The following is an 18,166-nucleotide window of genomic DNA, read 5'->3' as shown; positions in this document are numbered from 1 at the left end:
AGAAGTTTCAAAAAAAATCTCATATGTATAAGTTTGTCATTGTATTAATAGCAAAAAGACACTTAGTACCTTTTAATTTATTGTAGTGTTATTTCTTTGAGGGACACTTTAATCTGAAGTTGTCAAATAAAGTTTCTATTTCTCTTTTGTCTTCAGTCTGTACCCAAGAACCAGCTTCCCCTCTGGGGCATGGATGATGTTTGGGGAAGAAGGAAGACAGTCCAGATTGATAAAGCAATACCCCTGGGAAAAGATGATTAACATGTATAAAGGGATTTCCCTGCAGTATAAATACCAGCACGAGCCCTCCTGGTGCTTCAGCGCCTCCCTGATGTATATATGCAGGTAGTGAGATTTGAAACGGCCCTTTGAGATGGTAATATAATAAAACTCTGACTAGGGGAGCAGCGTTTCTCCTCATTTGTCAACTCTCTTGTGGGAATGAGTTGCCAACCTTTTACTTCGGCTGATACCTTTATACCTCTGAATTCTGAGTCTTCTGCAACTCTGCCTCTGATAATGCACCACAGCGCTGCCGAGTGCCTACCAGTCTCCAACCATGCCACCAACGTGATGTCCACAGGTACGGGCTCCAACAGCGGTCTACATGTGGCTGGCCCTAAAGATGTCGGGGAGGATGCTCTGAATCTTATTAGTTCAGAATCTCTTTGCTTCTTTTACTTTCTCCTTCATGTTAATTTTGTGTTAAGTTAAATATTAAGGATATTAAAGAAGCCAAAATGCCTAAGAAAATTTTCAAGAAGTATTAGTAAGTGTAGTCATTTCGATCACTGTTGGTTTTATTATAAAGATCTGTTTTCTACATAAGTAAACAATGAGTCTGGCTACTTCTAATATGAAAACTATTTTTATGTAAACATATATGTATAAATAGCAAAGCTGAAGAAACAGTGTGAAATAATTTAGTGTCTAAAAGATGTTACTTCTTTATCTTAGAGATTTATTTGGTTCTTAGGTTATATTTACTACCATGACTAAAAACAACACACCTCATAGTAAACACAGCTAAATGATCCCCAATACCAACAACGATGGATTTCCAAAAATAATTAAATGTTTAAATAATTAAATGGTTTTTTTATAGACTATTTAATTTAATTTAATACCCTTACCTTTTTAGCATAACTAAAAACTCAGAAATCAAATATAGAAGCAATATAATATTTAGAGCCCATGAACTGAGTTGAATTTTTCTCAAAATTGAGTTCTGAAGAGATTTCAATGTCTAACCAAGTTTTATTGATTTCTTACTTAACTTTTTTAAGTGAAAATTAAACTTATGAATTCAAATATATTATCTCAAACACAACCAAGCAGATAAGTATGTTTTGTTAATGTGTCCAGTTTTACGCAGTAACAAAGTGTTTTGAAGTTGATTTATAAAAAATTCAAGCTGAGTAAACGTCTTCTGTTTAATAGCAACATACTATTCACTTTCCACTTGTTTTAAAAGCAATCGAAATATGACCTAATTTTATACATTTAAAAATCAAAATTTGAGTTGATATATTTTATGATGATTTAAAATATTTAAGTGTTATCTTCAATATATTAAGCAGCTTCCAAACATATATGTAAATTTGGCATTCATCTTCAGCCAAATTTTAAAGTGTCAAGAGATCATACATCTAGTCTTTGATAGAATTATTAATGCAGAGTTTTTTTTTATCTACTATAAAGATTCTCAAAATTTAATTAAAATATACTAATGAAAATATCCTCAAACATATTTTTAGGAAAATGTAATAAAGTCTTTTTTATCAAAGAGTTGTGGTATAAATAAATTTAAATAATTATCACATAGCTAATTGTATATTTTAAATAATAGATCTTTCTAGAAATTGGGATGAGAAGAATAATGCATTGTTTAATCTACTGTGTGTGGATAGTATTTGGCCAGAATAAAAATAAAATTTAGAATTGAGGTAGTAGTTAAGCAAATTTAGGCTCAAAACCTTATTTATTTATTTAAAAATAAATAAGATATTTAGTATATTAGCCTGGCTTTTATACAATTCCCCCAAATCAGAGAAACAAAATATTTAAACTTTGGAAGTAAAAGAAATTCATAATCAGTAAAAATGACCTAATGTGTTTTAAATAGCATAGCATTAAATTTTTAATTTTTCTATCAAATTGTAATCCTATACATCTAATTGCCTAAGTAAGGAATTAGTAATATACTGATTATAATAGCACTTGAATGTTAAATGTGTTTCATGTTTATCTGTTTAATTTTGGAATGCACAGTAATCATAATAATGTAAAATGACTTCAGTTCTCACTACGTGTCAGGTGTAAAATGAAAATTTACACAGATATTTTAAAATATTAAAAATTGAGCTATAGTTAGAGAAAATTTGTTTTACTTTCTAAAGAGACTTCATGTCTTTGGTCACTAGAGTACATCTCAATATTTTCAAAGGATTCTAAATCTAAACTTTATAATATCTCATATTTATTCAAGAAGATACAATTATATTTATGAAAATCCACCACTATATTCAGGATATGATGGAAAAAAAGAGAAAATAAAATATATAGGCAAACACTGGCTTAAGATTTTATTGTCAAGAGTCTTATTTCCTTAGTCAAAGTGGCGATTTATGTTTAAACTTTGATTAAAGTTTAGTAATTCAAATTTACTTTCAAATTACACATTACCTCTATGAGACATAGCTGTTTATTAGTGAGGCTATGTTTATATATCAGATTCAACCTTTGGAGACCTCAAGTCACTCAATAGTCAGTGATCTTATTTTTGACCAGCTTTATCATTAGAATTATTAAATTAATTGTGTGCATGCAGAAAATGTACAACCTCATGGTTTCAACTTCAACCTACGTCCATCATACAGGTTTCTCATAAATCTCTGAATTTAGTGAGATTTTTATGGTTGTATCCAATAAAAGGCTAATTGCTCTGCCATTTCCTCTGCTGGAAGAAATTTATTAGGCGAATAAACAAAAGTAAAGACTGTTCGAAGAGTTGATTTCTGTATTCATTGTTCCAGAAAAAAACTACTTTATAATACCATGTTATACAAGGGTTTTAAGAGACTGTCCTCTAGTCAGTTCTTTGCAATGTCTATATTGAGTGAAACCTGCAAGAATTCTGCAACTCCCAATTAGCCAAGGTTCAATCCAGTCAGTGACCCTAATGTGGAGCACTGGACATAATTAATGAAGGCTATAGTCCACTTTGATGGGTCATGATCTCATTATCTGAGACAAATTTCAATATCTAGTTTTTACCTACTCATCAGAGAACTTCCCTCATATGAGAACAAATTATTGCCATGTAACTTTAATAATCACATAAATGTGTACTTTTGAAATGAAATGAATGTGTCTTGAATCCTCATACATTTTCTTACCAGTCCCGTCTGTTTTGTCTTTGATTCAAACTCCTAAATGTTTGTGCACATATTTCTTGGTGACGACACTGGGAAACACAGCAACAGGACTTCATTATTCTGTTCCTTCCTGTCATTATGGGAACCAGTCATCAACCTATGGAGTGATGGCAGGTAAGAAAAATTGTCTTCACATATGAGATTGAGTTGGGGACACTTACATGGATTTCCTGGGTTTGAGGGAATCTTGACTAGAGTGTGTCATGAAATTCAGATCTCTTCACCTTGGAAATTGCTGGTTAAACCACTGCGTTTTGAAACGTTCCCTGATCTGTGATGTCTTCAGAGATCATAATGATTATATTCGATTGCCCCTACTGTACACAGCCCTGAACTGTGATGCTTCTTAACTCTTGTGTTTGCTTTGTAAGATTTTTATTCTATTTTTTTAATAATTATATATTTTTATTTCTTTATTTTTATTGAAGTATAGACAGTTTACAATGTTGTGTCAGTTTTTGGTGTACAGCATAATGTTTCAGTCATACATATACATATATTTGTTTTCATATTCTTTTTCATTATAGGTTACTACGTGACATTGAATACAGTTCCCTGTGCTATACAGAAGAGACTTGTTTATTTATTTTATATATAGTAGTTAGTATCTGCAAATCTTGAACTCCCAATTTATCCCTTCCCACTCCCTGCCCTGGTTACCCTAATTTTGTTTTCTATGTCTGTGAGTCTGTCTCTGTTTTGTAGATAAGTTCATTTGTATCTTTTTTTTTTTTAGATTTGACATATAAGTGATATCATATAGTATTTTTCTTTCTCTTTCTGGCTTACTTCACTTAGAATGATAATGTATGATTTTTATTCTGATTCACTACTGCCAAGCTGCTGATTGTTACTTGTTTATGCCGTTGGTGGGCTTGCCTCCAGTAATAATACAGTAGGCACTAACCTCATGTAGTTATTTAAATTTAAATGCAACTGAAACTGAACTAAAATAAGGTCAAATTTAAAACTCTGTTGCACTGGCCACATTTCAAGTGCTCGATAACCTTATGCAGCTACCAAAGTAGACAGAACAGATTTACAGGACCTCCCCCTCATGGCAATATTTCTTCTGGACATTTGGTCCATGAAGATAAATAAGACATTGAAGGCTAAGAGTGATTTGCAGCTACTTTAGTGATAGTTGTTTCAGTGTTTGTCAGCCCTTTCTGAGTTGTTTTTGAGTCTTAAATGAGACTGATATAGTTGAAAGTTACATATCTTTTTTTCCTCTGGATAAGTAGGTCATCACTAGACCAAGATTAACTACTTGTATGGAAATCTCGAAGGCACATTTCTTAAGGAAAAGGAAAATCTGACCTAACAGATCCACTTATCACAAAACTTACGGCAGTTTTAGGACATGGCCAGAGAAACAATTTTGTTGTGCACAGAATTTTTTAGGTTTTCTTTAAACTGTTATATTTATTACTGCAGCAGGGAGAGAAATATTGTGGGTGACAATAAACTACTAAAGCTCTACGTGCGACTATAAGAGTGTGTGTGTGTGTGTGTGTGTGTACGTGCACACTTGTGGGATATTGAGAGAGAAACTCTGGATAAAGGAATCACATATTAGGGAAATCTTTTCTTGTGTTTTGTTATCCAGAGTAGATAATAAAAAATCAAACATGGACTTATGTCTATAAATTTGAAATAAAATTAAAGAATTTAGTTCACCAAACTTTAATTTCTCAGTTTAAGACTAAATAAAACTTTAAAACTTTAAAATTAGATATTCCCGAACAAATTAGTTTCCTTTAACTTCTATTGAGGCGTTCTGAATAAACTAGTATCCTCACCTTGATGGTAAAATGAAAACTGATGTTCTTAATGGTTACCTGTAAATCTTAGTGTCTCTTTTTAATAATTAAGAAATAAAGAAAGCCATATTTTTCTCTTTCCCTTTGAAAGTGGATTATTTATGATTCATATTCTTAGCAGTTAATCAGTATTCGTGGTTAATGAGAACCACCCCCGCTGATGATGAACTGCTTTCATTATAAAAGAGTAGAATGACGCGCATTTCGCCACTAGAGGTGCAGGCAGAATGCTCTCTGTGGCCTCCACCACACTTTGATTATGGAGAAAAGAAATGACAAGCTCTTGGCCGTGTGCTGCTCCTTCTTGGTAATTCGCAGGAACCCAGGTGCAATTTCAGGCGCCCCCTAAACCCAGCAAGCGCAGAGATAAAATCAGCTACAGATCGAATACTTTAAGAAGGTTTTTTGCGACCACCGCCCTCCCACCAGATCGAGGCTGCTGGCTGCTGGCCTGGTGAGGTCACAGCTGGCCTGAGGAATCTAACATCCTTCCAGTTTCCCGGATCGGGGAGAACAGGCCCAGGTTCACAATGAGTCCGCAGGAGGCTCAGGCTGGCACGAGTTCCCTCGGCAGGTACTCAGCAAACTCTCGTACTCATTACGGTTAAAAAGGAGAGGCTCCTGGAGAAGCCCTTTAAGATCATTCAAAGCCTGGGTTAGCGACAATCAAGAGCCCAATGTTTGTCCTAAGATTTGGAGCTATCGCGGTAGTCTTTAAACAAAATTAAATATATTTTGTCACTGAAAGAAAACCTCACCATGGAAAGCATGGAGATTATATTTGAATATTTTTTGAGAAGGAGATCATTAAAATGTGATGTGCTTTATAATTTGTTACGATGTCACTATTTTTGACATATATTCACATTAGCCTTTGCATCGTGGCAGATTAAATCTCAGGGAATCTGAACCCTTATGCCGTTATCCCCAGAGAAGCTACACAAACTGCGTTATAAAACACAGCAATTCAAAAGTAAAATAGCAAAGGTATAAAATACACAAGAGAAGCCTGGTTATGTCATTTGAATTTTCTGAGAACTCTCAAGGCATTCATCAAATCAACCACTTCCACACAATCCACAGAAGTGTCTTATCAACAGCCGACCGGTTCATTGTCACACACTCCACGAAAAAGGGGCGCTGTGAAAAGAACAATATTTCAAAAGGTATGAAATTGCTTTATTTGAATATGGTTATTTTATCACCACACTCTGATGCTTGAATTTACTTTGAGCATTTCATTAAATGAATAACCCACTGGAAGGCAAGAGCTATAGCGAATATTTTGTTAAGGTTGGTAGGGAGGACTTTCATCATCCGATGAATCCACTGTGCCTCATAGTCCAGATGTGGGCATATCAAAGAGAATGACTGGGACAACTAAATTAGTCACACCGGGAACTAATTACAAACCTTGTTCAAGTCACTTAACAACTCAGAGTGTCAGTCTCTTCATATCCAGGTTGCCGTGGGTCCCACAGCTCTGCTGGAGCTGAGTTGTGGCAAATCTGTACCAACTCAGCCTGACTTTCTCCTTGATCTTCCCTTCAGATAAACTTGCAGCTAGATTCCTTCTTCTGTCTGCCTCCTAAGAACTTAGATAATTCAATAGCCTATAGTATAGATACCAGGAAATAGGAAATTATACATACTACTCAAAAATCTCGTCTAGATAAACACAAAAGAAAATGAGAGAACAACAAAAATCTTTCAGAACTCTTATTCCTGAGTATCTGAGATTGGGTCTGTTCTCCAGCTTCCAAAGCTGCGTCCAAGTTAGAAAACAAGCTTAATGAGCTGTGTGCCTTGTCCGCTGTCCTGTGGAAACTGAGTAAACCAGACACAGCGATGATGGCTAAACCCAGCAAGGTTATGTGGTGTTAACGACCACCCAAGACGTCCTTGTTTAAAGATTAATTTTAAGAGGAAAACAAAATAGCTGATGTCGGGAATTAATCACGACGATGAATGTCTGCTCTTTTTTTATGAGAAATGGATAATAAAAGAAAGGTTAGTATGGCTGAAAGTGCCCTTTCTCCTGGGCTAACACAAAAGGCAACAGAAGCTGTTTGACAGCGACAGAGAAACAGTTTACTTTGGAGCCCATCTCTTTGTTCTTAAGTTGTCTTTTTTGTTTGTTTTATTTAAGTTTCATTTTTCTCTAATTCATTCTGGTCGTGTTAACACTAAAGGAAGGACTAATTGTAACCATCTTTTGCCTCAGGATCATGAAAGGACTTTCAGTAGCTCTAGCATGATGTATTTTCTCTCAATTTTCTAGTCTCTCTTTGCTACGCAACTCGGTGATTGTACAGCAGCCATAGCCGTATGGAGACGTGGGCGTTTCGGTGCTCCAAGTCAACCTCGTTTACAAAACCAGGCAGAGGACCCCTGTTACCCGTGGATAGGATGTACTAATGCACAAAAGAGAAAAAAATTCGCAATTCCAATTCATGATTTGTTTCACGCCGTCATGCGTGAAGGAAAAAAAAAAAAAAGAAATGGAAATACCCTTTTCTATGGATGTCTACAGCAGGATGGGGGTATTTTACTGTGTCCCTCCACTTCCCCTGTTTGTTCTTCTAAGGCTTCAAGCCCGTAACCTCAGAGGTATTGTCAGTTAGCATCTGGCAGAACAGGCTTCTGCAGAAAAGCAGTTTGGCCCCTATCATGGGACCTGGAGCAGGTCCCTGCAAGGCAGGCTGGACCTCGGCTTCCCCATCACCTGCTTGAAAAGACTTACCTCCGTTCTCTCACCTCTGCCACACAGATGTACACGCAGAGCAGTTCAGAAAGGCTGTGGTGGGTAGATCTGCAGTGGGAAAAGATACACTGGGCTGTAAAGAATGTGCAAACATGTCTGAGCTATTTAGGTGTGCGCTTGTTCGAGGCTTATAGACAATTTTGCTTAATCGGTGCTTTGGAAATTGATCGTGGGCCTTCTGCTGCACCCGACTCACCACGTCTTTTATCTTCTTCCCTCTTTCCTTCTCTTTTTCAATAATCCAGGCTTTAGAAAAAATTTTTAAAATATCTTAGGCATACCATACGGATTACTTCCCACTCTCCCCCAAATACAAGGTCCTATGATAAAAACTGCAGTTTGGACAGTGCCTGTGACTGTCATGAATTTCTCTCTAAGGTTAGTTCCAGGAAAACTGTCCCTGCAGCTAATTGTGAATACTTCCATTTAATGAAAAATAAGATCTCACACATTGTGTTTTCCTTTTCTCTGTGGATTGTCAAACATGGGAACGTGGGATTTTCCTGTGTCTATTTTATAGACTCATGTTAAAACTTATTTTCTAAATGTCCATTATTCCAGAGTATTTATAATGTATATATAAACTACCTTTACAATTTTCCAGAAATAGAGATGGCACACTTCCAATATTTAATAAATAATTATAATATTTTGTCTGAGAGCATTTGTTTAATGTAGCTGAATGTATTTAAACTGCATACATCTTTAAGTTATTTGATTTCTCTCAGTATAGACTACCTGAAAAATGAACTAGGTTATTCTTTTGATGTGGTTTATTGCAAAGTTCACTGGATTTCAGTTCTAGTTTCAAACTATAATAGTGAATTCATCATAGTACCCAAGGAGCGTTATTTAACTTATTTTTACTTAGATTTTAACTTGTGAGTAAAAAATACATATCTTTTCTACCTTATTTGTTTATATAAGGATAAGATGATAAATGTGAAATGAAAATAGTCCGTAGATTTGTAGCAGTGTGTGACTATAATTATCAGCAAGAAAATTTGAAAATGGTCAAGATTGCTAATATAATTCAGTCCTTATGGCATCTCATGTAAATGACAGGCAACAAATTATTTATGTAAATAAAAATATTTTGACATAAGTTAAATGACTTATCTAAAATGCTTTAAAATACACTGAGTGTGCAAAATCAAACAGCAGCCTGTTTTCTTCTATCTGTTTTTATTGTTTCTCAGAGTATTTCATCATTAGATGTAGTAAGTGACATGTGATATTTCTGGATGATGAAAGAAGTGAAGGTTTTTACGTATGTGTAAGAACCAACTCTGAAAGCCGAAGCAAAAGAAAAGTCTTGAGATAATTATTAAGCAGATGTTAAAATAAATGTGATTAGTTTTTTTTAATATATGTTAGTCTTTTATTTCAACTAGAAGAAATCTAAAACTAACAGAAAGCTAAAAATGAACCCCAAAGACAGTAAACATTTTCTAAAATGAGCTATGTAATAAATTAAAAATCAATACAATTACTTTTTAACATTTTATCTAGCCTGATCAGTATACCAACCACTAAAGTATAAAGTGACTTTTTAAAAAGTAAAGCTGGCTAATTTGGGTTTGTAAAAGTAGCATGAATTGTTCTAGACGGTGGAATAGTTTCCTTTATATATACTTTTACACTGTGAAACAGCTACATTTATTTTATACTACTTTGTTTAATCTCTCATTTGCATGTGTATTTTGCTTCAGAAAAGTCAAACAGTCTACTGGCTAGGGGTACACTTCCTAATCACATATTCTCATATAAATAATATGTCAACAATTTGCTGACTTCCACTATTCCGTTCTCATTATATATTGATATATTAATGTAAGATTTATATATTCTGGCAAAATGCACTATTACTCATGTCTGATTTGTGGATGTATTTATGGAAAGATTAAAGATAGCATAAATTGGATATATTTTTCAGTAAGTTTTTAAGAATAATTATTGCATATATTCTCTAGTAATTTATTTTTAGTTTAAATATTTATTTATACTCATAAGAAAATTCTTGATTGCTGAATATTTTATTTATACCCAAATGTCTTGGTTATACATGTGTCATTTACTATAAATTGAAGTGAAATCTCTATCAATAAAAATATTATGTACTGATGAAGAAAATAAATAAAATGAGTGAGAACCTGGCTTAAAACATCCTCTCACCCATGCTCCCCAGCTGAGACAGACTCTTCTTTTCAAATGAAGAATGAAATCTAGAAGCAATTGAAAAATTAGATCTTTTAGTTTTCTGTGATTTGTCTTTTAACTCATGCAATGGATTCAATGCTTCATCATGTATGTCGTATCTACCTGTCATATCTAGAATTGCACCCTTCCTTGCCACTTACTTTTGCTTCTTAAATAATAATCAAGAGATGATACCATTATATTTTATACTTTTCAAGAAATCTTGTTGCTGACTTTTTAATAGAACTTTAAGAATAACTTTTTGTTAATATCTGTTACTCCTCAAAGTTGTTTAACCACATTAATGTATTTTAGATTCTCATAATCTTTCTTTTTACCTGCCTTTGCTAAATTAAAAACAGACATGATTCTTTCCCCTTGAAATTAAGCATCTACTGATAAAATAGTGGGGCTTCCTAATACTACAGTATCAATTTTTCTATATTAAAAAAACTTCCCAGCCCTGTGCCTTGATTATAACAAACATCATAGATTATTCGTTCAGTGAATTCAGAAAACAGAGATCAAAATACACATTCTGGTAAGAGTTGAACCTCAGGAGGAGGTTCCCAGGAGTAAATGTCTTTTAAGGGAAAAAAAATGAAGGAAAACTCACACTTTGGTGAAATATGCTTATTTCTATTTTAATTATTTGCAAGTCCCTGCCTCTTCCCTTTGGCTTTGTATTCTTTTTGTTTTTGCTGCTCTGAGGAAGGTGGAAAATAGATCATTGCATTTATACTAAGCTACTCTGATGTCTACTTCAGAAGCCTGACTGTCACGTAACCTTTCAGAATTGAGACTGGCTGTCCCAGAATAGGGGGCTCTTATGAGCCAAACCCTTGCATGCACAGAAATGGGGGATAACGACAAATGGTCCTTTCCTTTTCTTGTTCCAGGCAGCTTAACCCCTTGTCTTTATAAGTTTCCCGACCATGCCTTGAGTCATGGCTTTCCCCCCATGCACCAGCCTCTCCTGCCGGAGGACCCCACAGCCGCTGATTTCAAGCAGGAGCTCAGGCGGAAAAGCAAGTTGGTGGAAGAACCAATAGACATGGATTCTCCGGAAATCCGGGAACTTGAAAAGTTTGCCAATGAATTTAAAGTGAGAAGAATTAAGTTAGGTATGTGCTTGTTCAGAGCAGTGGGGTGCACAACTTGGTCTGCAAATTCTTACTCTATTACTGTTCAGTCTCTTACACTCAGGTCCAAAGTTCAAGACAGGTCTCATTCTTCATCTCCACGGTGGATGTGAGTTACTCAAATTATGAAAAACCTACAAAAACCTTCATTTCCTTGTAAAGTTCTTAATTCCAAAATACACAGTTTTTAAAATTAATGGCACTATTTTTCAAAGATTAATTTTGAAGTGCCTGCTTTTATCTATATTTCTTTGAGTAGATGATATGTTCATATGATTCAAAGGCTAAAAATGTACAAGGGAAATGTATTCCTTCTGTTTGTCCTTCCTGTTTATCAATGTTGTTAGTTTTTTGGATATCCTTCCAAAGATATTTTATGCATATATACATATAAGCAAATACATATATTTCTTCAGACAGATTTTTTTAAATTTGTTTATTTTGGAGAGTTTTCAGTATTGGTTTTTAGAGAGCTTTCTTTAAATAAAATGCATCTGTCAAATTCCATTTTATTAATATACCACCAATCTCTTACTTAGAGAATTTAGATGATCTTCAATCTTATGCTAACAAAAACAAGGCCACAATGATTAAATTCATACATACCGTCTTGTACCTCTATAAATATATGTGTAGGAAAACTGTTAAAAGCAAAATTACTTTTATCAAAGAAGAGCATGCGTATTTGTAATTTTAATAGATGTTGTCAAATTGGTCTCTATGGAAGTTGTACCCAAATATACTATCACTGTGGATATTTCTTTTGCCACCTTTCAGATTATGAGCTCCGTGCAAATGGGAGTCTCTTGTTGTTTATTTATTTATTTTTGTTTTCTCCTTGATGGCATATCCTCAGCACTTAGAACAGTGACAGGCACATGGAATAAGAAAATAGTTGTTGAAGGAAAAATATGCTATTAATCTTTTGTATCTTTGCAAATCAGAAAGGTCAAAGTTGTTATTTTATATAATAAATTTCTCTTATTATGAGTAAAGAATGAAAGATGTTCTTTCATGTATTTGACAGTCATTTGTGATTCTTTTTCTGTGAACCGTCTATTCATAGCCTTTGTTCACTTTCTACTGAAAAAGTGTTTTTAACATAAATGGCTATAATTAAAAACTGACTTAAATGCATGAAATAGTATATTTTAACAGATTGAAATGCTAGTGCAAACTTCTGCACTTGTGGAATGAACCATCAGTGATTTTTAATATTTATTGATGGGCATCATATGTAAACATTTTATGCATACAGGTATATAGCTTGAGGCTCTGAATTAATATGTAGTTACTATTTGTCACAAACACAGCAGTAGACATCTGTATGACATTCATTTTCAATTTGCTATTTACATTGCTGTGAATGTTTCAAATTCTATATTGATGACTTCTATCAACTTGCATTCTAAAAATGTTTGAGACAATCTTTGAGAATTTTTTGCCTGGAGACAGAAGCATTACCAAATGATATAATAAATATGCTTGGGGGTATATATAAAATGTCGTGTGATCAAAGTCTCATAATATGAAAGTAAACACAATTCATAGTTTTATTTGACATCCTTCAACATATTAGATTTTCCATTCTTACAGTTGAGATAAAAATATTTATATCACCATATACTTTATGCATTATATTTAATGTACTATCGATTTTTGAGCACATATCATCAGATATTTAAGAATAATGACAAAGAGAGAATTTTAAAATGTCTTCTAAAGTGTTTGACACATCTAACCAATTTGGCTAAATATCATGATGTTTCTATCTGAATTCTTTTAACTTCTAAACAAATAGTTTATTAGTGAGAAGGAATATTTTTGGAAATACTGGATGATTCTACAATGAACCTTACTGTTATTCTAAAGTGCCAACAAATATAGGGTTAAAAGCAGTATTTAACAGTTGACTAAAAAAGCTACACAGATTTCTGCGATGGTGGACCAAAACGAATGCTTCTCGAAAACCAGAAGCTCAGGGTGTTTGTTTTGTTTCACAGGCTACACCCAAACGAATGTTGGGGAAGCCCTGGCAGCCGTGCATGGCTCTGAGTTCAGTCAAACAACTATCTGCCGATTCGAAAACCTGCAGCTCAGCTTCAAAAATGCGTGCAAACTAAAAGCAATATTATCCAAGTGGCTGGAGGAAGCTGAGCAAGTAGGAGGTACTAAAGCCGGGTTTCTCAAGACTCTGTGGTGTTTCAGCCTAAAAACAATGGTGTCCATTGGCTGGATGAATGCTAACGCCAGAGGTTTGAGGTTTCGTTTGGTTTGATTTTTCTCTTGAGATGAGACATAAATGTCTTCTTTCGTCACACTAGAAACAAGTAAGGCCAATGCAAGTGTAGAAAGAAATTTACCGGGAAAGGAAATAGTGAGAGAATAAACTGGAGAAGGAGAGCTTCTAGAGAGCATGGCACAGGTTTGAAGCGGTGAAATAATTTTTTCCAACACGTGCAGAGTTTTTCCCTTTTTGCCTCTGTGCTATGTGCTGTAGTAATTGTACGTAAATCATTTTTATAACCTCATATCAGTGCAGCCAGAGCGCTTGCACAACCGTCTTCCTAGTGAATAACATAAGCTTATTGCCAGATGAGCACTTAAATATGATAAAATGATCCTCTTATATTGATGTCAAGGCTGGATAAAGAGCAAGGTTTGAGAGCATTTAGAGCAAGTGTTCCAACAAAAGTAAGGTAGGGATATGACTTAAAGACAATTGTTTTTGCAAAGTTATTATTTCTCATTAACATTTTAATCTAGGGCTTGGAATATAAAATGATGTAGACTACAATAATTTTTTAAAAAAGGTATACGGTGATTTTATTTCGCATCATTTTATAAAGAAAACTTGAAGTACAGTTCTGACAGTTTAAAACAAAAACCTACTTTGTTTTTGTAATCATTGTTTTCTCATCACAGCTTTATACAATGAGAAAGTAGGAGCAAATGAAAGGAAAAGGAAACGGAGAACAACTATCAGGTATACTTTTGAGATATTAAGTTTCTAGAGAAGAAAAAGAATCTTACAGATAGAATGAACATTTAAGCATAAACGCAATAGAACATAAAAATGAATAGAGTCAATTGAAAAAACAAGATTGGTAAAAAGAGCATAATATTTAATAAATTAATGGTGGGAAATAGCTAGAAATTTTTAAATTTGATGGAAAACTGTGTATTGTTTGATTCAAGAACAGTTTTGTTCTGCAAGTGTCGAATAAAACAGAAACTGAACAATCACTTCCAGAGGAGTGACTGTTCCTACTGTCCTTTTAAGTACAGGTCTTGCTCTGGCAATATATCTGTGTTGTTATCAGTCATCAGTATTTCTGTCTCTTTAAGTCCAGGGTGACTCCCTGCATTTCAAACCAGAAAGATTGTTCATTGATCTTTTTCTAAAATCCAGAGGCTCACTTAGGAATTGATAAAATGCAGGTTTTGTTTTGGTCGGTTAGTGGTACACTAAAGATTTCGTTTCTTGTAAGTAACCTAAATGATTTCTGGGGGAAATTTAGAAATGCCTACAGAATTATTTCCTTCTCAGGAAGTCAGTGCCCTCTTGTGGCACAAAGTGGGATAAACACAAAGTCTGGGTTCTCCCACTTTCTTATTTCTTCCTGTGACTCTGCTAACAGTAGTTAAGCCTCTATATGTTCAACAAACTGAACATTTATCTTTGTTGAAGAGCTTTGACAGTATTTTCAGAGTCTTTAAGTTTCCTTTTTATGTTATTATTTAGGAAATTCAACCTAACTTAATTTTGATCTGCTAAAAACATTCCTAAAAAGGTTATCCCTCTCTTCTTGCCCCTCATCTCCCCACCTCCCAGTATTGCTGCTAAAGACGCTCTAGAGAGACATTTTGGAGAACAGAATAAACCTTCCTCTCAAGAGATCCTGCGGATGGCTGAAGAACTGAATCTGGAGAAAGAAGTAGTGAGGGTTTGGTTTTGCAACCGAAGGCAAAGAGAAAAACGGGTGAAAACAAGTCTGAATCAGAGTTTGTTTACTATTTCTAAGGAGCATCTTGAATGCAGATAAGGTTTCCTGTCATGTAATAGCCAGGTTTTCTATTTTTTCATTCCTTTCTCTTCTCTAGCCAAAATAGAATTAGTTATTTGGTTAGCTTCAAAAAAAAATATCAGTAACTTTTGTAGAATCTATCCTTTTCTATTTTCAAAAATACAGTTTAAATTATATTGATGAATTATTCTCTGAAGCCACATTGTACATTTTAAGCCAAAGACTAAAAGGAATAAAACAATGATTTTCTCTCTCCCAGTGTCTCTCTCTCCACACACACACATACACATGAGTGTGCACATGGGTCTTCTAGTTTAAAGGTTCTTTTTCCAAAGGCTATAAATCTGCTTTTTTGTTTCAGGCAGTAATGTCACATAAAGAATATCACCAGAGAGGATCCAATCAGAAAAGTCCTTAACTGACATCCTGCTTGCATCATCTCTAATAGTTTTTCTGAACTAAAAGTTTTGCACTTATGAACCAGAGGTGCCTTAGAATTTTATTATTGCATGTAGGAATAAATCTTAATCAGAAGTGACACCTTTGAAGTTAACATTCATGGCATAGAGCCCAAAGAAGTGTTTCAAAAGAGATTTGTAGAAATATTAATTTATGATCTTTTTATTTTTCCCAGACATTAGCCTTTTTGATGTTTAGCTATGGAAAGTACACTCCATGGATTCTTGGGCCACACTACAATTTCTGTAAGCTGCAACGGTGCAAGGGAGATGTCCGTGTTGTTTGCTGTGGTTTCTCCGGCGTCCGGGAAAGCATCTCATCACAGTGAGCATGCGATCTTTGTTACATAAACAAAGGGATGTGCTCTTAACAATGGCTACAAACTTGAAGGGTGCCTAATTTAATAACATAACTTATTTTTGGAATATCTCTAACTAGAAAATCATCTGGGGTCCTATCAGAAAAGACCATCACTTTTGGTTTAATTGGTTAGAATATGATTTACTATTAATAAAAAAGTTTGGTATATTGAGCTTTGCAATTCAGGGAATTGTACCTTAAGGAACATATTTATTTAATTTATAAGAATGTGCACTGTACAGCACAGGGAATATAGCCAGTATTTTATAATCACTTTAAATGGAGTATAATCTATAAAAATATTGAATCACTATGTTGTACACCTGAAATTAACATAATACTGTAAATCAACTATACTTCAATTTAAAAAAAGAGAATGCATTTCTTTGAACCTTGTAGGTAGAAGCAAACTATGTAATGTGATATCACTATCAAATAGTAAATTTTTTTTTTTTGCATTTTGAATGTAAATCTGCTGGCAATGTTTATATAACATTTTATATAACAAAACTGGAACAATTAGATCAAATTTTATTGTTTAGAATGCTTACTAAATAAACTGTACTGTCCAGTCTCTTGCTTTTTATAATATTAATAAAGACCATGCATTACACAAGCCATAGTCTATGCAGATCATATATGTCTGTGCACACATACTCAGCATTAATTGGATGGCTAGAAACTTTGATATATTAACAACAAAAAATTTAGTTTTCAGTAGCTTAATCAGCCATGTATAATCATGCAGCTTGTACCCAAGAGGAGTTAAATACCATATATATATACATATACCATATATATATATATATAAAGGCTTTTCTTATTTAAGAGTAAATTCCCAATTAGTCAGCTATGTGGATTTACAAGTACTTTTCTCTTGATATTTCACCTACTTAAAAAATATATTACTTGGGGAAGTGATGCTTTAATTTGCAAAAGGCAGGGAAGAATGTATATATATACACACATAAAAATACATACATGCATGTCTTTGAAACTTGCAAATACAAGCAAAATGTAATGCAATATAAATCTAGAATAGTGACTTTTTGCACTTAAAATATGGATCTGCTGGGTCTGTTTAATCTTACTTTATATACAGCAAAAACAAGCATGTATATATGCTTAGTATTCATTACATATGCATGCTTAGACCATAATATCATTCATTCATAGGTCTTTCTTTTCAAGTTTAGGTACAAGTAACATTGGAAAACAATTTTTCTCCCTAAAAAATATTTTGAATCAATACTTAATATTGAAATAGCAATTTCTTATTTAGCTATTCACTAGTTGTAAATGTGCTGGTATTTACTATTAACTCATTTGTATAAATGAGTTTTGAGCCTCTATTTTCTAATTATATGGACATAATATTTTAATAGGTATTAGTCTAAAAACTAGAAAATGACTAATGTTATTTAGAATCCTAAGGCACAATTAAGCAAATGACAGATGTAATTTACTGTGCAGTATCTATGTGTTCATAAGTTTGGGAATAAACATCAAAAGCTGACTTTAGCCACACAGCCTTTCCGTTTTTGTGAGCTCTTCTTGTGCTAAATCTTCAGAAATTCAGTAGAGTTCCATTAAAATGGAAAGATCTGTTTTCCACTTACACAGATTGGTACATTCAGTTTTACCCTGTAGGGGTGGTTGAGAAATTCATTCACGTAATTTACCTTTCCGTCTCTAATGGTGGAGATATTTGGTTAGTTAAAAGAAATATTTTCAGTGTTTGGGGACAGGAGGTTTGTGTATGTGTTTGTGTTGTGTTCAAGTTCTTGGGAGGGTAGCTTGGTGGGGACGGGGGAGAGTGTGTACTGTTCCAACAGTCGAGTACCTGAAATCAGACTTCATCATCCCCAGGCTTCCTGGAAAACAAATTCAACTCAACTGACTCTTGAAGGAACTAAGGTTATAGAAATGGTCACACCTTATGGGACTCAGCTTC

The 18,166-nt window shown here is 34.0% G+C and overlaps 1 protein-coding gene across 4 annotated transcripts in view; it reads left to right on the top strand.

Annotated features, from left to right (window-relative positions):
* The window catches only part of POU1F1 (POU class 1 homeobox 1), a 237,473-nt gene extending 221,827 nt beyond the window's left edge, over positions 1-15,646 (top strand). For all 4 annotated transcript variants that reach the window (XM_032477539.1, XM_032477526.1, XM_032477532.1 and 1 more), the window contains 6 exons: positions 157-583; positions 3,480-3,551; positions 11,123-11,347; positions 13,369-13,533; positions 14,291-14,351; positions 15,201-15,646. In XM_032477539.1, coding sequence (XP_032333430.1) covers positions 442-583; positions 3,480-3,551; positions 11,123-11,347; positions 13,369-13,533; positions 14,291-14,351; positions 15,201-15,411 — 876 coding nt within the window. In that variant the 5' untranslated portion in view covers positions 157-441 and the 3' untranslated portion in view covers positions 15,412-15,646. The remainder of the gene's footprint in view (positions 1-156; positions 584-3,479; positions 3,552-11,122; positions 11,348-13,368; positions 13,534-14,290; positions 14,352-15,200) is intronic.
* The last annotated feature ends 2,520 nt before the right edge of the window (positions 15,647-18,166 follow it).

The sequence above is a fragment of the Camelus ferus genome, chromosome 1 (genome assembly GCF_009834535.1).
Source record: "Camelus ferus isolate YT-003-E chromosome 1, BCGSAC_Cfer_1.0, whole genome shotgun sequence".
Classification (NCBI taxonomy): Eukaryota; Metazoa; Chordata; class Mammalia; order Artiodactyla; family Camelidae; genus Camelus; species Camelus ferus.
Note: the sequence above shows the minus strand (reverse complement) of the source record. Positions and strands in the feature narration are given on the sequence as shown.